Below are 22,338 nucleotides of genomic sequence, written 5' to 3' on the forward strand. Positions count from 1 at the left end.
AAAGAGGAGAGGATTAGCTCTCTGAAATGCCTTTGCCCACAGCAATTACTGTGGATTGCTATTGGGTGTCAGTTTAATTAACAGAGATTCCCTCTGTCTGCCTGTCTCTCTGCAGAGGCTAAAGCAACTCACTTCCCCAGCGGAGGACTTGCCTCAGCCAAAGAAGCACCGGGCTAGCGTGTCTGAACCATTGGAGAGCCCCAAAGCAGAATACAGGATCTCATCCCCATCAGCCAAGGAAGTGCTCATAATCACGGAGAAGGAAACTCACTTGTAAAGCATATGGGAAAGGATTTTGCCTTTGCATTCTGGAGTGATTCCCCCTTTCGTTCCTGAGGTGGCTTCTCTTCACACCTGGGACAATGCACTCCTCATTTCTCTTCTGCACACCGAGGCAAAGCCATCCTAGTCAGTGACTCTGGGACATCCTTCTCCCTCCCCAAGTTTATCAGGTAGTTAACTGTACAGACTTGGGATGGCAGTTCTTTTGACACCGCTGGGACAGCTCTCTCCTTCTGCACCTGGGAAAGAGCAGTGTGACTTCACCAGAGGCATTTAGAGCCCTGACACTGAAAAAAGAACAGTAGATATAAAATAATGGGGAAAGGAAATTGCAAAGAGTAGAGAGGTTCAGAAGTAAAGTCAGGAAGGTAAAGGCACAAAATGAGGGGGTGTGAGCAAAAGGAACAAGTTAAACGGTTTATAAGTACATAAAAAGCAGGCAGCTGACACAAGAGAGTGCACAGGTAGGTCACCTACATACCAGGGAGAGAGAGCCAATCACATACTGCAGGCTCTGAGTCTTCCTGGGAAGGGGATCTAGTAGTTAAAAGAGAGTCTCCAGCCTGCCAGACCTATTAGTACAACACTGAACCTGTTAAAGAGCCATTCAAGGGGTAATGACATTTAACAGGCATTTGCCAACCCCCTGCTAGTGAAGGCAGGGGCCTGAACTCGATGACCTTTCAAGGTCCCTTCCAGCTCTAGGAGATTGATATGTCTCTAATTATTATTTCTGAATGTACTGACAAAAACAGTTGTGCATGACTGTAATATTTACTCAGAACATGTCAGTCTACAGGACCTTAGTTTAAAATTTGCTTTAAAAATATTTCATTAGTGAGTTGGTGAAGATTATAAAATCACATCTCTAAAAAATCCTTGCATAGATTTTTAGATGCACAATCATCTTTAGCCTTAAATGCTTGGATCTTCAGACATATAGTTTTTTTAAAATAAATTCTTCAAAAGATCACCCTTGTCTAAAATACACATTTTTAATTACTATAGTAAAAAAAACTTACTTCCAAAGTCTTCCTGTCCTTTCTGTCCACCCATTTCTCCCTTCACCCCTTCTCCCCATACCCCGCATTGAAGGAAGCAACAGCCCTTTGCTTCCAGATAGCTGGACAAAGAGTTTCCCTTTCTTTACTTCTGACTATCTGATGAACTAGCTTTAAGCAAAATCAGTACCTTAGTACGATATAAAATCCTTTGTTATGCCTAAAATGTTTGGAAACATATTTTTTAAAGTGGGTGAAATTTCTTAAATGTGTGTTGTTATGGAGATCGCACACAGTAAATTAGGCCTGGTCTACACTAGGACTTTAATTCGAATTTAGCAGAGTTAATTCGAATTAACCGCGCACCCGTCCACACCAGGAAGCCATTTAATTCGACCTAGAGGGCTCTTTAGTTTGAATTCGGTACTCCACCCCGACGAGGGGAGTAGCGCTAAATTCGACATGGCTATGTCGAATTAGGCTAGGTGTGGATGCAAATTGAACTTAGTAGCTCCGGGAGCTATCCCACACTGCACCACTCTGTTGACGCTTTGGACAGCAGTCCGAGCTTGGATGCTCTGACCAGCCACACAGGAAAAGTCCCGGGAAAATTTGAATTCCTTTTCCTGTCTGGACAGTTAGAATCTCATTTCGTGCTTGGACATCGGGGCGAGCTCAGCAGCACCGGCAGCAATGCAGAGCTCTCCAGCAGAGAAGTTCATGTAATCTCTGAATAGAAAGAGGGCCCCAGCATAGACTGACCGGGAACTCTTGGATCTGATCGGTGTGTGGGGCGAGGAGTCTGTGCTTTCGGAGCTGCGCTCCAAAAAACGGAATGCAAAGACCTACGAGAAGGTCTCCAAAGCCATGAGAGACAGAGGATACAGCCGGGATGCAACGCAGCGCCGTGTGAAAATCAAGGACCCCAGACAAGGCTACCAAAAAATCAAAGCGGCAAACGGACGCTACGGAGCCTGCCACCACTGCCCCACCAGTGACCATGGACTCTGACGATGGGACAGTGTCGACGGCCAGTTCCTCGGCGATGTTCGCGGACGGGGAAGATGAGGAAGGGTTTGTGGAGGACGAGGCAGGCGACAGCGCTTACAACGCTGGTTTCCCCGACAGCCAGGATCTCTTCATCACCGTCACGGAGATCCCCTACCAACCCTCCCCGGCCATTAACCTGGATCCTGAATCAGGGGAAGGAGCAGTCGGTAAGTGCTTTAACCATGTAAACTTTTATTCTTAATATAACAGGAATCTGAAGTATGTGAAAAGGAGGTCTCTCTATATATGGGGTGTGACGGTGCTGCCCGTGGGAGCCAGCTGAGGTCACTCAATCAGGGTGAACTGCAAACAGAACAGGGCAGACAAACCCCAAATGCTGGTGGTTATTCCAATACTTAGATTTACCAACCAGCACAAAACAGCTTCTACAGCACCTCACTGGTCACTTAGAAGTCCAAACCCTGCAGTTCCCTTAAAGTGCCCAGCCTCAGGCCTCCGTCCAGACACACCTGTCAGATATGATGATGATTCCTAAGAATCTTACTTCATCATATAAAAGAAAAGGTTCTTCCAATCCCAAAGGATCAGCCACATACCCAGGTCCAATTATAACTTAGATCTTACCCAAAATACACGCTATAGCCAATTCTTATTAACTAAGCTAAAATTTATTAAAAAAGAAAAGATAGAGAGTGTTGGTTAAAAGATTAATCTACAGACAGTCTTGAATTCAATTCTTGAGGTTCAGATACACAGTAGAGATGAGCTTGTAGTTGCCAAAAGTCCTTTTAGAAATAGTCCAGAGGTTATAGTCCAAGTTCCATATTCAGGGTGGCTCCAGTCAATGACTGGTGATCTCAATCCTTATGGCTTAAGGTTTCCCCCTCTTGAAACCCAAAGCAGATCTGAGATGAAGAAGGATTGTGTCCCAGGCTTCTTATACATTTCCAGCAGCCTTTCGGCCTGAGAAAACAATAGGCTCAACTCCTTCTCCCAAACATCCTGGCAATTAGCACAGAGTAATTTATCCATTAAACAGTTCAGATACAGGTTAGCACAACCTTCAAAGAGACACATAGACAATAATACTATTTCACTCAAGTATCATCATAAATGTTAATATTCCTCTTTTGATCTTTGAATTAAAACTATAGCAATAGACAAGACTTGTTTGCTTGCATCACAAGACCTGAGCAAACATTTTCCTTTCTACCTCTAACAATGCAGACTTGCATTTCAAAGCTCTAGTCATTTACAGATCTTCCTAACCGGTCCTCAAGGTTTACCCATGGGTCAGGTCAGTCTATGAGTTAATTAACTCTTTCTGGCCCTTTCCCCTTTCAATGAGATATTATATCACAGTGATAACGTCACACCCCCAACGCAAAATTGATGCAGGAAGGGATGACACAAACATCACCGACTGCATCCCAAAAGCTCCCCATCCTGGGTTTTGTTTTATTACAGTTTGTATTGGTTAGAAGCCATGTCACTGTATAACAGAAATGGTTTACCCAGCTCATGTTCAATAACATGATTGAATATTTTTATGAACTCAAGGTAAAGCTCGCTTAGAACAATAGTGGATTGGATTCGCTCTGACACACCAGTAACCAAATCTGTCCTCAGCCCCTGAAGCACAGACTGCTCACTCACAGAATCAGCATGGAGACATTCCTGTTCCAACACCATTGTCTTCACAACACGCTGGCCACATACAGCCACTTGGTTATGGGGCTGCTCAACTTTTTTAACAGCTCTTACTCCATCTGAGACCTTTTTAAAGCTACCCACACTGGATTTTTCACAAGGAAAGTCAGTGGATCCATTCACAACAGAAAATTTCTGGCTGTTAGGAACTGAAACTGTCTTGATTAAATTACTTTCACACCCTTCAGTCGCAGTAAACTGCTTGCACAGATTACCAGGAGGATTTCTCTCCTTAGCAGCTTCTCTAAGCAACAATTTACCTTTCACAGAAATTTTGCTCTTACCCTCTTCACCCAGGGTTTGCTCTAAAGGAACACTTTCCTGAGCCACAACAGACTCTTTTTGGGTTTTACTTACATCCATGATCACCTTTGGCCCTTCAGGCAGATTTCTAGACAATTCCCTTTTAGGCAAACCTACAGACTTTCTAGATAACAGGTTAGAAGCAATCTCCTTCCCTTGGCCATGAACTAGTTCAGGAATCTTTTCCTTCTTGCTATAAGTTGTTAAACTGTCAGTAGGTAACACACTTAAATCACCTTCATGCTCTCCTTGTGCCCTGGCTAGGGTATCACCCTGATCAGACAGAGCTGCTACACCCTTTTCCAACCACACATCAGCAACTGGCAAACTACAAGCACCAGAATTGTCTGTTCTCTGGGATTTTGCTAAGACACTAACTGGATGCAACCTAGTTACAGTGCCATTCTCCCCAGCAGACACAAACTCAGGACCATTCCCTTCCTGGGCTTTAGCTGTATCTACAACCGACTCCGAGACAACTGAATCACCCTCAACCATCACAGGCTGGAAGGCCCCTTCTGTCTGCTTCACAGACACAGAAGAGCCGGAGACACATTCTCCTTTACCAGACACACAGCTTGGGATTTCACTTCCCTTGTCCCAGCACACAGGGCTGTTCACAGACAACTGCTTGGAGACTGGGGTAGCTTCCTTCATAGGCAAGTCAATACCCCCGACCGACATAGGCACATTCCCTCCATTGTCACATTTCTCCACACAGGAAACAGGTAAGGGACAGGGACACTCATCTTCCACTATCCCTCCCTTCCCAAACTGCTGACTAGACAAAGCCATCGGCTCACACGGCTGCCTAGGCTCCTCCAAACTTTTCCTACCAGGCACATTGCCACTCCCAACAGATAAGCTGCTGCTCTTTTCACTACACTGAGCTACTTCCAGCAAATCACAGTTACCCATTTTAGGTTCACTTTTACAAGCTGTACTAGCCACCAATCCATCACCCATCACAGATCTACCCTTTCCTTCCTCAGTTAGGGCTTTCACCTGACCATCTACTTTAATCTGCTTCTGAGAAATATTCTCCTCACCAATGAGATTTTTTTGCTCCTGATCTAATTCCAGATTCACTTCTGAGACATTAGACAGACATTCAGAAACTTCATTCACAGACAAACAGCTATTTCCCACCAGGTTAGAATCCCCCTCTGCATAGCCATAGCAAAACTGGTTAAACGCAGTAAACTGCCCAGAGTAATACCACCTATCAACACAGTTATAAACTGGATTTTCAAGAGGATACAGTTTCTGCTGTTCTTCCCTTGCTTTTTTGACTTGGAGCTGAAGTCTGGCAGTTTCTTGTTGCATCTTCCGGGTCTCCTGTTCCAGCTCCTGTTGCCTCTGTCGAGCTTTTTCCTCAGCAGCCAGCAGCTCCAGACGCCCCTTACGAGCTCTTTCTTCTCTCTCAGCAGCCTCTTTCTTTCTCTTAGCAGCTTCTTTCTTTCTTTCAGCAGCCTCTTCCTCCAGCTGGGCCAAGGCTTGCTTCTCTTTCATTCGAATTTCTGCCAGTTTTTGCTCATGTTCAAACTGCAGGCTGTCCATCAGGGCTTGCAGATTCATTGCTTCTGCTGTTACTTTCTGCCTCACGGTCACTGCTCTTTAACCAACCAAACTCTCAATCCCAAATTTTGAATTTGGATAGCGTGGGGTTCTGACCCAAAGCTTAATTGACCTGGTTCTGTGGATCCTGCCGACTACGCCACTGTGACGGTGCTGCCCGTGGGAGCCAGCTGAGGTCACTCAATCAGGGTGAACTGCAAACAGAACAGGGCAGACAAACCCCAAATGCTGGTGGTTATTCCAATACTTAGATTTACCAACCAGCACAAAACAGCTTCTACAGCACCTCACTGGTCACTTAGAAGTCCAAACCCTGCAGTTCCCTTAAAGTGCCCAGCCTCAGGCCTCCGTCCAGACACACCTGTCAGATATGATGATGATTCCTAAGAATCTTACTTCATCATATAAAAGAAAAGGTTCTTCCAATCCCAAAGGATCAGCCACATACCCAGGTCCAATTATAACTTAGATCTTACCCAAAATACACGCTATAGCCAATTCTTATTAACTAAGCTAAAATTTATTAAAAAAGAAAAGATAGAGAGTGTTGGTTAAAAGATTAATCTACAGACAGTCTTGAATTCAATTCTTGAGGTTCAGATACACAGTAGAGATGAGCTTGTAGTTGCCAAAAGTCCTTTTAGAAATAGTCCAGAGGTTATAGTCCAAGTTCCATATTCAGGGTGGCTCCAGTCAATGACTGGTGATCTCAATCCTTATGGCTTAAGGTTTCCCCCTCTTGAAACCCAAAGCAGATCTGAGATGAAGAAGGATTGTGTCCCAGGCTTCTTATACATTTCCAGCAGCCTTTCGGCCTGAGAAAACAATAGGCTCAACTCCTTCTCCCAAACATCCTGGCAATTAGCACAGAGTAATTTATCCATTAAACAGTTCAGATACAGGTTAGCACAACCTTCAAAGAGACACATAGACAATAATACTATTTCACTCAAGTATCATCATAAATGTTAATATTCCTCTTTTGATCTTTGAATTAAAACTATAGCAATAGACAAGACTTGTTTGCTTGCATCACAAGACCTGAGCAAACATTTTCCTTTCTACCTCTAACAATGCAGACTTGCATTTCAAAGCTCTAGTCATTTACAGATCTTCCTAACCGGTCCTCAAGGTTTACCCATGGGTCAGGTCAGTCTATGAGTTAATTAACTCTTTCTGGCCCTTTCCCCTTTCAATGAGATATTATATCACAGTGATAACGTCACATGGGGATAGAACAGAAATCCTCCTGGGAGATCTCCACGAAGCTCTCCTGGAGGTAATCGAAAAGCCTCCGCAGGAGGTTCCTGGGGAGAGCTGCCTTATTGGGTGCTCCGTGGTAGCACACTTTTCCGCGCGAGGCTTTCATGAGGTACTCAGGGAGCATTGCCTCCCCGAGCACGGCTGCATAGGCCCCTGGTTTGTGCTGGCTTTCACGCAGCATGCGCTCTCTATCTCCTTCAGTGACCATCCTCAGGGTGATCTCGCTCGGAGACTCCTGCATCTAATTAGGGGAATTACTGTAATGTTACGCCTGGTCCAAAGTATTTTTAAAAAATCTCCGGACAGACGGCATAGCAGAGACTCAGCACGCTGCTGCGTGACGAGCGTAACGGAAAGCCAAAGAATCAAATGGACGCTCATGGAGGGAGGGGGGACTGAGGACGCAAGGTATCCCACAGTTCCTGCTGTCTCCGAAAAGCATTTGCATTCTTGGCTGAGCTCCAAATGCTTCTAGGGTCAAACACAGTGTCCGCGGTGGGTCAGGGCATAGCTCGGCAATTTACGCACACCACCCCCACCCCCAGAAGTGAAAGGGAAAACAATCCTCTGTTGACTCTTTTACATGTCACCGTATCTTTACTGAATGCTGCAGATAGATGCGATGCTGCAGCACTCAACACCAATATCCTTGCTCCCCCCCCCCCCGCCATGGGTGGCTGACGGTACAATATGACTGATATCCATCGTCATCATCAGCCTATTGGCACATGGGGCAGTGCAAAAGGACTGGTAACCATGCCGACTAGCATCTGTCAGGTCCCCCAATGTCAGGTGAACCTAATTTTTCATGGTAGATGGTGCAGTATGGCTGGTAACCGTCTTCATCATAGCAACAGGGTGCTGAGCTTCATCAGCCCCCACCCTTCATGTGTAAAGAAAAGATTCAATTGCCCCTGGACTAGCAGCAGGATGCTGGGCTCCTCTCCTCCACACTCCTTAATGTCCTATCTGGACTATCATAGCAACTGGAGGCTGCCTTCCACTCATTTCTCACTAACAAGTCACTGTGTCTTATTCCTGCATTCTTTATTACTTCATCACACAAGTGGGGGGACAATGCTATGGTAGCCCAGGAAGGCTGGGGGAAGAATGGAATGAACAGGTGGGGTTGTTGCAGGAGCACCCCCTGTGAATAGCATACAGCTCATAATCTATGCAGGATCTGACACAGAGCAGCTATGCTCTCTGGTTCTCTGATACAGTGGTTCTCTAGTACACTTGCCCATATTCTAGGCAGGACTGATTCTATTTTTAGATACCAAAAAGGAGGGATTGACTCAGGGAGTCATTCCCAATTTTGGCTTTTGCGCCCCTGGCTGATCTCAGCCAGGGGCACTTATGACAGCAGCAAATGGTGCAGTGCAAAAGGACTGGTAACCATGACCATCTTATTACCAATTTATGGTATGGTAGATGGTACAGTATGGCTGGTAACCATCTCTGCTGTCATGCAAAAGCAAAAGCATGCTGCTGTGTAGCGCTGCTGGACCGCCTCTGTCAGCGGCATCTAGTACACATACGGTGACAGGCACAAAAGGCAAAACAGGCTCCATGGTTTCCACGCTGTGGCGTCTGCCAGGGCAATCCAGGGAAAACGGGCTTGAAATGATTGTCTGCTGTAGCTTTCCCGGAGGAAGGGATGATTGACGACATTTACCCAGAACCACCCGCAAAAATGGTTTTTGCCCCATCAGGCACTGGGATCTCAACCCAGAATTCACAGAGACAGACTAGACTGTGTTCATTGTTCGCAAAAATTTATCTTTGCAAGGAATTCACTCCCTTTTTCCCATCACACAGCTTCGACTGTGTCCAGACCTGCCACAGCATCCCCCTCACAGAGGCTGGCAAAGATTAGGCAGCGAAAGAAAAAGACATGGCATGAGATGTTCGCTGAACTTATGGGGTGCTCCCGAGACGAGGCGGACCAGCAGAGCCAGTGGAGGGAGACCCTCTCTCTGTACCAGCGCTCACACAGCGAACGGGAGGAGAGCTGGCGTGAGGAAGACAAGCAGGCGACTCAAACGCTGCTTGGACTAATGAGGGAGCAAACGGACATGCTCCGGCGCCTTGTGCATGTTCTGCAGGACCTCAGGCAGGAGGACAGAGCCCCCCTGCAGTGTATCTGCAACCGCCCTCCCCCGCCACAAAGTCCCATACCCCCCTCACCCAAAATAACCAGAAGGAGGGGCGCCAGAGGCCGTGAAAACTGTCACTGCACCCCAGCAGAGTGCTCAAGTACCCAAAAGCTCTCATACCCTAAATTTTGAGAAGTCCTTTCCTTCCCGCCTCACCCAAGCCCCCATCCCAGTTTCATCCCCTAACTGTCTAGTTGATAATAAAAAATACTTTTCTGTTAATTACTGTTTCCGTCATGTTCTTTTAGAGGAGACTGTGTTTGAAGGGGGGGAAGGGGGTTGGTAATTGGACAGGACAATCACCTTTACCAGGGTACAGACATGTGGGCAGGATCAGCAGCAGGTCACACACACATTAACTCAGTACGCACCCTGATCGGTATGGGAGGTCGTTTGCAGGTTCTGTGTGGGTGGGGGGGTACGTGACTTTGTAGCGGGGGAGGGGGGTTACAGATCTCATGCAACGGTCCCTGTCCTGGACCACAGAGCCACGCAGCAGAGGAATCTGTATCCGTCCTCCCCCGCCAAAAGGCCACATAGCCCCTGCACACAGAGTCCCAAAAAGGAGAGATGGCAGGCTCCATTGAAACATCCAGTCCAGCACTGCAGACTGCTCTGGGAGCAGGAGCCTGTCATTCCTCGAGTTTACAGGCGGTCTTTACATCACTGCACACCCTACCCAGCACAGTCCGTGTCCCAGTTTCAACCCTGTAACGCAAAGTCATCAATAAAGAAACCTTTGTAAAGTTACAGTGGAACATGTATTTTATTTTTAAACGTGTGTTGGAAGTTGGGGAAGCGGGGTGGGCAAAACACGCACGTCATGAACTTTGCCTGGCCACCCGACGTTGATGTTGGTAAAACGTCCCCCATGGTCCACCAGTGCTCGCAGCACCATTGAAAAGTAGCCCTATTTCTCAGCAGCTGACTGTGGAAGAGGTGGACGATAAGGTGCAAGGAGTTGACAACGGCCATAACTGCAGCGGGATCCGTGCTCAAAGTGCTGTGGCGCCCGTGCTGTCACTGAGCAGAAAAGTGCATGAACAGATTGCCCGCAGGCGCTTTCAGGGAGGGAGGGAGGGAGGGAGGGAGGGCGTGATTGACGGTTCAATGATGACAGTTACCCAAAACCACCCTCCACACATTTTTTCCCCCAGCATGCATTGGGGGGAAATCCCAGAATTCCAATGGGCAGCGGGGAGTGCGGAAACTGTGGGATAGCTTCCCACAGTGCACCGCTTCCAAAGTCGACACTGGCCCTGTTTCTGTGGACTCACACAGTCGAACTAGTGTATTTAGTGTGGATACACAACTTCGACTTCATAAGGTCGATTCCACAAGTTCGAATTAAGTTGATTCGAAATAGTCTTGTAGTGTAGACATACCCTTAGTGTTCCTTTTTTCTAAAAGCAATGAACATTGTTATGAACACACTAAATCTCTGTGACTGATTAATTTAAATTAATGTCTGTTTCAGTGAGTTAAATCTGGAATGATTACTTTATGAAGGCAAAAGAGCACATTTACATTTTCTTAATCAGTATTTCTAAGCTGATTTTATATTTTAAAACAGAGAAGAGCTGCATCATGTATTCAATATTTAATGTTGTATTCAGCAAGACAGCTGACTCACCCGTACTACAAAGTTTTTGCAAATAAATGTCTGACAAACTTCAGGGCATATCAAGAAACCTGTGACTGACATTTTTTATTAAGTTCAGTACTTTTAATCAGGTACCTTCTACATGTCCATTCCGCGTGAGGGGGAGGGTACAGCGGTCTCTGCGGGGAACTGTGACTCTCTGCCACCAGGAGGCGGGCCAGGCATCTTGTCATTCTTTCTGCTTTGTCCCTCTGCCCCCGCTGGGCTGCAAACTCAGGCTGCCGTCGGGCATAGGGGCACCAGTTTAATAATACTGCATAGGGCCCCATAAATCCTAGGGATGGCCCTGGTTCCGCAGGGAGGAGCCGCCTTCCGGAGGCACCGGAGAGCCAGAGCGTCGGCTTGCAGCGCGGGGCAAGCCTCAGCCATGGAGGAGCCGGCGTGGTACAGGGGGGCAGAAACCCTGCAAAGGCGGCGGAGCCGCTAGCAGGGAGCAGCCATCTCCCTTGCCCCTCCTGCCCAGGGAGCAGCCATGCCCCCTGCTCCTCCTGCCCAGGCTGCGGCCTGGCACCCCCCTGGGGGGCTCCTGCAGGCTGCAGCAGATGCATACAGGCAGAGGCCCCCAAGCTCCCCCCTCGCCACACTTGGGCTCTGTGGCTCTTGGGCATGTGAGTCACTGCCAGGGCGCGGGGCCCTGATCCTGCTCCAGGAGGGGCAGCGGCTCACACTCCCAGGAGCCACAGAGCCCGAGCGTGGCAAAGAGAGACCGGAGGGTGGGGGGCGCACAGGGGCCTCTGCCAGCATGCATCCGCTGCAGGAGCCCCCAGAAGGCAGCTCCTCCGTGCCAAGCTGCTGCAGCGGCCCAAGCCCAGCAAAACCAGTGAGTGGACTCAGGGTGGGGGCCACTGGGGTGGGAGGGGAGGGCTCATGGGGGGTGGGGCTGTGCACCGTCCAGGGGAGTTCAGGGGGCAGGGAGTAGGGAATCTGGTCTGGGGAGCAACCAGGGCATAGCTGGCCCCTGGGCAGGCTGGCCCCTGGGGTCTATAAAGGCTCGTTGGGATTTGTCCCTCAATGAACCGATGTTACCGGGGGTTTGGCACAAGGTGAAAGTTTCAACTAGGGTGCAAAATATCCTTGCACCGGCCCTGACTGGAGATGCCCATGAACTGTCAGAGGGGCGGATTACACCCATCTGTAGCATATCCTTGATTTCCCGTTCTATAGAAGTTTGAGCATGAGGAGACAGCCGGTAAGGTTGGGCTCTAATTGGGTGAGCATTTCCTGTGTCAATGGAGTGGTATGCCCGTTCGGTCCATCCTGAGGTGGCTGAGAACATCGGCGCGAAGCTAGTGCACAGCTCCTTGATTTGCTGTCGCTGCATACGTCCAAGGGTCATGGAGAGGTTCACCTCTTCCACACCACCGTCAATTTTTCCTTCGTCGTAGACACCTTCAGGCCACTCAGCGTCATCTCCTCCCTGGGCTGTAAACTGACAAACCTTTAATTCTCTGGAATAAATGGGCTTTAGAGAATTAACATGATACGCTTTAGGTTTGAGGTGGGGTATGCTATGAGATAGTTAACAACTCCCAGGCGCTCTTGGACTGTGAATGGCCCTTCCCATGATGCTTCCATCTTATGGTCCTGGAGCGCCTTTGAGACCATAACCTGGTCCCCTACTTTGAAGGAACGCTCTCTGCCATGTTTATCATACCAGGCGTTTTGCTCCTCCTGAGCCTCTTGTAGGTTTTCTCTAGCAAGGGCTAAAGAGTCTCAGGGTGTTTTGTAGGTTGCTTACAAAGTCCAGTATGTTAGTTCCTGGAGAAGGTATAGAACCCTCCCATTGCTGCTTCATCAGATGTAATGGCCCCTTAACCTCACGGCCATACACAAGTCCAAATGGTGAAAACCCTAAACTGGGAGGCAGTACAGCTCTGTAGGCAAAGAGCAACTGCTGAAACACTAGGTCCCAATCATTGGAGTGCTCATTTACGAATTTACATATCATGTCCCCCAAAGTTCCATTAAACTTCTCCACTAGGCCATTTGTTTGGTGGTGGTAAGGGGTGGCAACCAAGTGGTTCACCCCATGAGCTTCCCACAGGCTTTTCATGGTCCCTGCCAGGAAATTAGTTCCCTGAATCTGTAAGGATGTCAAAGGGCCAACCTACCTGGGCAAAAATGTCTGTTAGTGCCTGGCACACACTTTTAGCCCTGGTGTTGCTTAGAGCTACTGCTTCTGGCCATCAGGTAGCAAAATCCATGAAAGTCAGTATGTACTGCTTTCCTCTGGGTGTGTTCTTTGGGAAAGGACCCAGAATAGCCACAGCTACTTGCTGAAATGGGACCTCAGTTATGGGAGTGGCTGGAGAGGGGCTTTGACCTGGTCTTGGGGCTTTCCCACTCTTTGGCACACCTCACAAGACCGGACATAAGTAGAAACATCCTTGCCCATTCCATCCCAATGGAATGAACTCCCCAAACGGTCTTTGGTCCTGTTCACCCAGCATGGCCACTAGGATGATCGTGGGCTAAGCTCAAGAGCTTTACCCAGTACTTAGTTGGAACTACCAACTGACTCTGAGGATGCCAACCTTCCTGATGCCCACCAGAAAGAGTTTCCTTGTATAAAAGTCCTCTTTCTGGGATTGATTAGAGGAGCTGAGAGGTGGTGGGTTGCTCCGTGCCACCATCCAAGCTCCCTGGAGGCTGGCATCTGCTTCCTGTTCGGGCTGGAACTGTTCCCTTGATGCTGGAGACGACAGTTCCTCACTGGACTGTGGGCCTGGGCTTGGTCCCTCTGGAAGCAATGCAGGTGACGGGGCTGTTTTCGTTGACTGTGAACCGCTCTCTGCTGGTGCACAATGTGGTATTTCAGGCTCTGGCTGAGCCTCTTGTGTAGGGTTATCTGCTGCTGCTGCTAGTGCAGCCTTGGTGGTGCCCTCTGGTGTTGAAGTTGTAGATGGGACTGGCTCTGTCTGGGTCTCTAACACAGATGGGGCCCTGGTGGAAGGCTGAGGAACAGGGATAGGTGTGGAAGCTTGATTAGCCTGGCTGCGGGTGACCATTCCCACCCTCTTGGCTAGCTTCACATGGTTGGCCAAATCTTCCCCCAGCAGCATGGGAATGGGATAATCATCATAGACTGCAAAAGTCCACATTCCTGACCAGCCCTTGTACTGGACAGGAACTCAGCTGTAGGCAAGTTTAAAGATTTTGACATGAATGGTTGAATCGTCACTTGGACCTCTGGGTTGACGAATTTGGGGTCCGCTAAGGATTGGTGGATAGCTGACACCTGTGCTCCAGTGTCCCTCCATGCTGTAAGCTTCTTCAAGCCCACACTCATAGTTTACCTTTGCTCTCAGGGTACCTGAGAGGCATCTGGGCCTGAGGACCTTGGGTGTGACCCTGGTGAAATGAACTGCAGTCTGTTGGGGTTCTTGGGGCAGTTGGCCTTCACATGCTCCAGCTTATTACATTTAAAACATCGCCCAGCTGACTGGTCACTGGGGCGAGGTGGGTTGCTGGAGACTGGTGTGGTGGGACGATAAGGTGTCTGGGGCTTTCCTTGGGATGTAGGTGGGGCCTTGGGTTGTCCCTGGTGATAGGGTTTTGTTTTGGGTTGCCCCTTCTGATATCCACTCCAACTGCTACTAGTTTTTTTTCTTTTCTGCCACCTCCACCCATTTGGCTCCAATCTCCCTTGCCTCAATTACAGTTTTGGGCTTCCCATCTAGGATGTACCTTTCTATTTCCTCAGAAACACCCTCTAGGAACTGCTCCATTTGCATTAGGAAAGACAGATATTCCAGAGATTTAACGCTTGCTCCTGATATCCAGGCATCCCAATTTTTTTCAAATGTGGTAGGCATGTCGGGAAAATGCCACATCCAGTTTCCACTTTAGGGCTCTGACCCATCAACGGATATGCTCAGGTGTTAGCCCCATTCTGATTCTGGCCTTGTTTTTAAAAAGTTTGTAGCTATTCATGTGTTCCTTAGGCATTTCAGCTGCCACCTCTGCTAAGGGTCCACTGAGCTGAGGCCTCAGCTCTACCATGTATTGGTCTGTAGAGATGCTATACCCAAGGCAGGCCCTTTCAAAATTTTCTAAGCAGGCCTTAGTTTCATCGCCTGCCTTGTAGGTGGGGAATTTTCTGGGATGGGAAGTGGTACCTGGAGAGGGGTTGCTAGGGTTGTCTGGTATATTTTACGTAGCCCTTACCCTCTCTAACTCCAGTTCATGCTTCCTCTCTCTTTCTTTCTCCTCCATCGCTCTCTTGTGGGCAGCCTCGTTGGCTCTCTCTGCTCTTTCAGCAGCTTCTTTCTTGAGTTGTTTTAATTCGAGCAGTCTCTTATGATTCTTTTCATTCTCTTGTGCTTCCAGTCTGGCCAGCTCTAGTTTATTAGCAGCGTCACTGGTTCTCATTTTCCTGCTTTCTTGTGCTTGGTCACACCTCCTCTGCAGTTCACTGAAACTCAGATGCACTCAGCTCAAGGGCTGCTTAGTTAACAGAGACTTTCACAACATTCAATGTTTAGCCTTTCTGTGTTTAACCTAGCTATACACGAGACCTAGAAAAAAAAACCCAGCCTGTGAATTCCTTTGCTACTGTAACTGGACCCCTCTGCCTTCAGGCAGATTTAAAAAAACTCTAACAAGAAAAATTTGTCCTTTTAAAATCCTGCTGTATTTTTGGTTCAAAAAACATCCCACCAATCTGCCACAATGTCAGGGTTCCTTTCCCACTCTGAACTCTAGGGTACAGATGTGGGGACCCACATGAACGCCCCCTAAGCTTATTTCTACCAGCTTAGGTTAAAACCCACTACCCTGACACCACCAAGTGCTCTAACAAGAAACAGGGAAAGGACCACTTGGAGTTCCTCTTCCCCCAAAATATCCCCTCAAGTCCTTACACCCCTTTTCCTGGGGAGGTTTGAGAATAATATCATAACCAATTGGTTACAAAAGTGATCAATGACCCAAACCCCTGGATCTTTGGACAACAGAAAAATCAGTCTGGTTCTTAAAAGAAGGGTTTTACTAAAAAGAAAAGGTAAAAATCATCTCTGTAAAATCAGGATGGAAAATAACTTTACAGGATAATCAGATTCAAAGAGCCCAGAGGAACCCCCTCTAGCCTTAGTTTCAAAGTTACAGCAAAACAGGGATACCTCCCTCTAGCAAAGGAACATTCACAAGTTGAGAAAAACAAAGATCAACTAATACGCCTTGCCAGGCGGTTACTTACAAATTGAAATATGAAAGACTTGTTCAGAAAGATTTGGAGAGCATGGATTGATGTCCAGTCCCTCTTAGTCCCAAGGGAGAACACACCCAAAAACAAAGAGCACACAACCAAAAGCCTTTCCCCCCCTCCCCTCAAGATTTGAAAGTATCTTGTCCCCTTATTGGTTCTTTGGGTCAGGTGTCAGCCAGGTTACCTGAGCTTCTTAACCCTTCATAGGTAAAAGGATTTTGGTGCCTCTGGCCAGGAGGGATTTTATAGTATTGTATACAGGAGGGTTGTTACCCTTCCCTTTATAGTTATGACAGCTCCAATTTCCTCTTTAGAGCAACTTCTCTGTATCTATATTTGTATCTCGCTCTGTAGTGATTTCGGCAGAGATACTCACATGATCAGTAGCAGGACCTAGGGTGCCAGTGCCTCCAGTTTTCTTATTAACATTCAGTATCTTCCCCTCTCCTAGACCCCCATCCTGCAGACACAGACCCATGTGCTAAAGCTAAGTGTTTGCAGGATCGGGGCCTATACATTCACACAGGGATCTAGCACATTTCCTGATCCATTTATCTGGGTTGGACACTCCTGGGTGCTGAGCACCCTCAATTGCCATCAGCAGTAGCCCATCAGGTGGAAGTTGAGGGCACTTGGGGAGCAGCAGGAAGCACCCAGCCCCTGGCTGTGCTGGGCCTTCTGAGAGACTCTATAGGTTCTTTTATATCCTTTACCAACAAAATCCTGCTTAGACTCTAAAAGGGAGCTGGCAAGATCATATCTACAAATACTCAATGACTCCTGATGGAGGCGAGGAGCCCAGAGAAGTCTGGGCAGTGTTCAGATGGCCACCTGTGAATGGTAGTTCCATCAGCATAAGCCATAATACAGGAAGTCAGGATTGTGTTTTATAAAGCAGGGGGAAAGAGCCGACGTTCTATTTTGGAGTGCATTTTTCTCCATACAACCACTGACCCGTACGGCCAGAGCCTGATCCACTCTACCAGTCCTCTGGGCTGCCAGTGCCACATAAAGAGACTTTAAAGCTGCTCTACTCGGGCTGCTGGGAATTCCTCCAGCTTGGAGAAAAGCTGCGTGCTGCCCCTTCCCTGCCCCAGTGCTCCCAGTATAGGGGACAGATCCAGGCTGGGACCAGAAGGCTGCTATGTTCTGTTGATCTCTGGCTGGTAGAACAATCCCTTGGAGCTATTACAGCCAGTGTAAGTTAAAGAAGTTACACTGGGAACCAAACTGGCCTACAGCACCCTTGGGACTTGGGGGTTGCCACCTTTCTAATGGATAGTAACCGGACCACTGAGGCCCCGCCCTTTGCCCTGCCTCTTCCCCCCCAAGGTTCCACCTCTGCTCTGCTTCTTCCTCCCAAGGCCCCACCCCTACCCCACCTTTTCCTCCCAAGGTCCCACCTCTGCACCCCGCCAGCTGCACAAGCAGCCTGGCCCCGAAGGCAGCTGCTGCTGCGCTGCCTCCTTCCCTCTGCTTAGGGTTGCCACAGATTAAAAAAGAAATGGACATCGGGGCTTGTCAAATGGCACCCAGACACACAAGCTGAAATCCAGACTGTTCGGGTGAAACCCTAGCATGAAGATGTCTTTGTGGCCAAACAAAGCATGGCCTGATCTAAGGATCAGAGACCTAGTTCCAGTATTAAACATGAGCATGCTAGCCATGGTCAAAGCACTTGGCTTTAATCAAGAGATGGGCTGATGCAGCAGTAAGGTCCCCCAACCTGGGCACAGAAATAAGCCTATTCTTGTCTCTCTAATGACAGGAGAGTCCAGCTCTATAAATCTCTAGTGGGGCTAGATTTAAGATCTAACAGGGATAAGTCTGAACATCAAGGGCGTCTTTTAAAGATGTACTGCTTTAAACCATAGCAATAAAGTTCAAGTGGTACAACCCACAGTAGCGTGGGATAAAATGGCTTATATTGGCATCGCTTATTTCTAGATGGGTAAGGGAATATACTGACATTTGTGGAGCTGGTAGAAAATACTGATTAGAAAACGCCTAAACATTTTGAGGAAATATATTGATTTCACTACATTTTTCAAATGGAAATGATCAGCATGTTTAAAACTTTTATATACTGTAAAACCAAAACAGATAAATAAGGGCCAAACAAAATATTTTGGAATATTTCATTTTGCGAAAAATTCAGAGATTTCTACTTTTCATCCTGATTCGGGACAAAATGAAAACTCAACATCTCAGATTTTCCCAAGGGATGGGAATTCCATTTTTTACCTAGTTATACTAGTATGAGGCACCTTTGTACTGCTATAACTGCATGCACACTTGGAGTGATGCAGGTACAACTGTTTTGGTTTAAAAAAAATAATCTCTTCACCCTCCACTCCCTCCCAATCCCCAAAATAGCTATAGTGGTACAAACTCTGTGCATAGACCAGGCCTGAGAAAGGCCTATCAAAGCTGGAATACACTCACTGCTCTCTAGCAGCTCTCTGGGGATGAGGGAGACAGTCCCAGATCAGACAGCGCATGGATGCATAACTTGTGCTGATAACCAGAGGCATTTTGAGGCACACCATATGCAGACTCCTAACTAGCATACCTGCGAACAATAAGTACATGACAGCAAACTGATCTCTGCATTTCAGGATTTCTTTTCTGGAGTTCCTAAAATGCAAAGGCAACTCTAGGGAATAAACAGCATGTACATGAAGTTCACAGCAGCTACTAAAATGTGGAGGGGAGAGAAATAATAAAAAAGGGACCTACGAGCATAGAGGTAAGAAACATGGGCAGGAAACAACAAAATGAGATTCAAGCTGGAAAATAAATCCAAGCCTCTGAGATAATATCTTGAAGCACAGCTATGCACAGGGAGAAACCTAGAAAACATTAATTCTGAAAGCGGGGCTCAGGTTGGGGGTTCAAAGGGTAGGACGTGGTATTTTACAAGCTTCACCCTCAAAATAAACTCCACCCATTTGAGTCACCAAAATGAGGTGCCACTCACAGTAGACTACAGATACTCAATATATGATCATGTGCGTCACTTCACTCCACTGGGCTCCCTGACCTCACATCCCCCTCAGTACAACTTCAGTATGCCCATAGGCTCTACTACAGGGATTCTCAAACTGGGAGTCGTGACCTCTCAGGAGGTCATGAGATTATTATGTGGGGGGGGTTGAGTTGTCAGCCTCCACCCCCAAACCCCACTTCGCCTCCAGCAGTTATAACAGTGTTAAATATAAAAAATATGTGGTTTTAATTTATAAGGAGGGTCACACTCAGGCTTGCTGTGTGAAAGGGGTCACTAGTACAAAAGTTTGAGAACCACTGTTCTACTACATCATTGGGCTTTGCTCCTCTGTGATTGCAGGGGGGAATGCTGGTGGTATCTCCCAAATGCCACCCATTTGTGACATCAAAATGAGACATCATTTGCAGGGAATTGTGCAGATCTGTGATCCTCCCTCTCCTTTTCTACATGAGTAATGAAATAGTTAAGGATGTTGAAATTTAAATTCTCATCACTGGGCATCTTACATTATCACTTCCCTGACATGAATGAGGAAATTCTCACCTCTCAGAGCTGTTGTTCCAGGCTCTGTTGCAGAATGATTTGTATATTGGTAACACTTGATTCTCATTTTCGAGTTTAGAGGTGCCAGTAGGGTGTATATGGGCATACTGGCTGTTTCTGAGCCCTAGCTGAAAGCACCTAGCAGCTATAATGGAAAGTAAATCAGACATGAGTTTGCAAACTGACTTGGTAGCAAACTAAACCCAATGCAGTTTTGAGCTGTGTACACAAAAATATTATGTCCTGGACTGGAGAAGAATAGTCCTCCTTCAGATGGCTCTGCTACAACCACATGTAGAACATTAAATTCAGTTCTAGTCACCTCATCAGGATGTATTATCTTTTCCTCAGCATATCCATGGGGCAGAGGGAACCAGTGCATGGTTTGATCCCATTCTGCCCATCATCTAAAGGTTCGACTGCCTTTGCCATTCATAGTGCTGTTTCCAGTGATAATTTACAAGTTGCTTTAGATGGGAGGACCCCATCCTTGGGGAAGGATTTTCCTGCACCATTGATGTCAGGAAGCACCATGTCCTCTTGTAGGCTGTCTCAACAAAGAGGCCGAGAACAGACTGGGCCACATTAGAAGTGATCCCTCCTGGTCCAGCATGAAGTAAATGGAAAGAGAGCAGTTTGAGAAGCCCAAAGCACTGTTGCACATGCTCCACCTATTCTATGGAGAGGGGCCTCGGTTTCCAAGGGTGGCGCCCAGTGCCTTTTGCACTGTCTGGAGGATCACTCGTCTATTTGGAGCCTATTCTCAGCTTGCCAGGCACACAACGTGCCTGCCAGACATGGGCCATGAACTCCGAGACTCCTAAGGGACTGATGCTGAGCTTGACAGGCTAGTATTTACTCTGCCCCTTCAGCCCATGGAGGCCTTTGTTGTTTTCCATTGGCTGACAATGGGAACAAGTTGTATCGCAGCAGTATTCTTCTAATCTCTACTCTCTATTCACCTCTTGCCAGCTGGCAGGGCTCCCCTGCCTCCAATTCTCCCTGCCCCTTTCTTCTTCAAGCAGGTGCAGGTTTTAGTCAAACTCTTTGGATCTATTTTTCACTCTTTCACCTCTCTGTTTAGTCATGACATGTCGTTTAAACAATCAGCTTGGGGCCTGGGAACTCCCTTCCTGGCACACCAGAGACACACTGTGGGTGTGGAAGGGAGGGGCTGCCTATAGGAGGCATGCAAACCTTTTCCAGGGGCAATATCAGTTCCCAGGATCTCGTTTGTGGAAAAGCAGAGCCATCCCAACATGCCCACAGAGATGCTGCAGCCCATCCCAGTGCTCAAGTTCCTGGGAACCACTCTCTGCCCTCAGCAGGTGCCAACAGTTTCATGGCTGCATAGTTACAGTGTTGCCATCTCTTGTGATTTTATCACAAGTCTCATTGTCACGTTTTTCTGGAACCCCCTAGCTCCTAGAATTACTCCTGGGGGCATTCTGTGCCAAAAAATTAAAAATTCTGTGCCCCAAAATTAAAAATTCTGCAAATTTTATTTATCAAAATAACACTACATAAACACACCACTTTCAATTATTTTGGTAATTTATTTCAAAATACCTATCAGCAAGCATGTCTGGAACAATACTGACACAACAAATCCCTCAGGAATAGAGAGTTAAAGAAACCCCTATGACAGCCCAGTTCCTGTTTCTCTGCCCCCTTACCCTCCCCCCCAGGGCCCAGCCAGGGGGGCCTGACACCCACAACCCCTCCCCCCAGAGCCCAACCACGGCCCCCATCCCCCAGCTAATACACCCAAACCCCTTCCTCCCTAGATCCCAGCCATGGCACCCAACAGTCCAGATACCCACCTCCACTGCCCCGATGAACCCATGGTGCTGGACCCCCCAGAGGACAACACCCTGACCCAGGTACTACCCAAGAGGGAGTTTGGAAGTAGCCCAGGGGCAGCCGACCCTAGTCTGGCTGCAGCACTGCCAGAGCCCATGTCAGAGTGTTTTGCAGCCAGGATCCCCACTGACGCAGCAACGGGTCTTCTGCCGCTGCTAGAGCCCCAGGCTGAGACGCAGTGGAGTGGGAGGGGCGTGTCCCCCCCTGCCGCCCAACTCGTAGGTGGCAGACTCCCCCTCTCCTAGGCCCTTTGGAGGCTTGGGCCTACTCTGCCTGAGCTCCTGACTCATTACTGCTTATATCGTATACGGTCACTGCTCAGCCCTGCCTGAGGGCCTGAGCCCCTGATTCATTGTTGCCCTGCCCTGACCCAGTGCCTAGGCTTATTGCTACTGTTTATACTGCCCCTGCTCGGCTCCTGCCACAGGGGCCTGAGTGTCTGATTCATTGCTGCCCAGCCCTGACCCTGGGCCGGGGTTTATTCCTATTGAACTGCGGTTGCTCTGCCCTGCCTGAGGGCCTGAGCACCTGACTCATTGTTGCCCCGCCCTGACCCAGGGCCTGGGTTTACGGTGCTTATTCCAGTTGCTGCAAGGGCTGCTGAGGGAGACCCCCGCGGACGGACTAATTCCCCCTAACATCAACTGTGTGTAGTGAGCCTGTGTGGCTCCCTGCCGCCCCGAAGAGGGTCGAGCCCCAGCTAACCCTTGTACACAGCTGTATCATTTTCCCTGCGCAAGATCTGT

General features: G+C 48.0%; 2 protein-coding genes across 3 annotated transcripts in view; one reads left to right on the forward strand and one right to left on the reverse strand.

The window, feature by feature from the left end:
- The window catches only part of LOC123351556 (sodium- and chloride-dependent betaine transporter-like), a 58,325-nt gene extending 57,203 nt beyond the window's left edge, over positions 1 to 1,122 (forward strand). Inside the window, exon 15 of one of the 2 annotated variants that reach the window (XM_044990984.1) lies at positions 116 to 1,122. In XM_044990984.1, the coding sequence (XP_044846919.1) occupies positions 116 to 277 (162 nt within the window). In that variant the 3' untranslated portion in view covers positions 278 to 1,122. The remainder of the gene's footprint in view (positions 1 to 115) is intronic. The other variant, XM_044990989.1, reaches the window with a different exon arrangement.
- The window catches only part of LOC123351545 (sodium- and chloride-dependent GABA transporter 2), a 503,805-nt gene that overhangs the window by 400,289 nt on the left and 81,178 nt on the right, over positions 1 to 22,338 (reverse strand). The gene's annotated exons all lie outside the window — the stretch shown is intronic.

Source organism: Mauremys mutica, chromosome 1 (genome assembly GCF_020497125.1).
Source record: "Mauremys mutica isolate MM-2020 ecotype Southern chromosome 1, ASM2049712v1, whole genome shotgun sequence".
Lineage (NCBI taxonomy): Eukaryota > Metazoa > Chordata > Testudines > Geoemydidae > Mauremys > Mauremys mutica.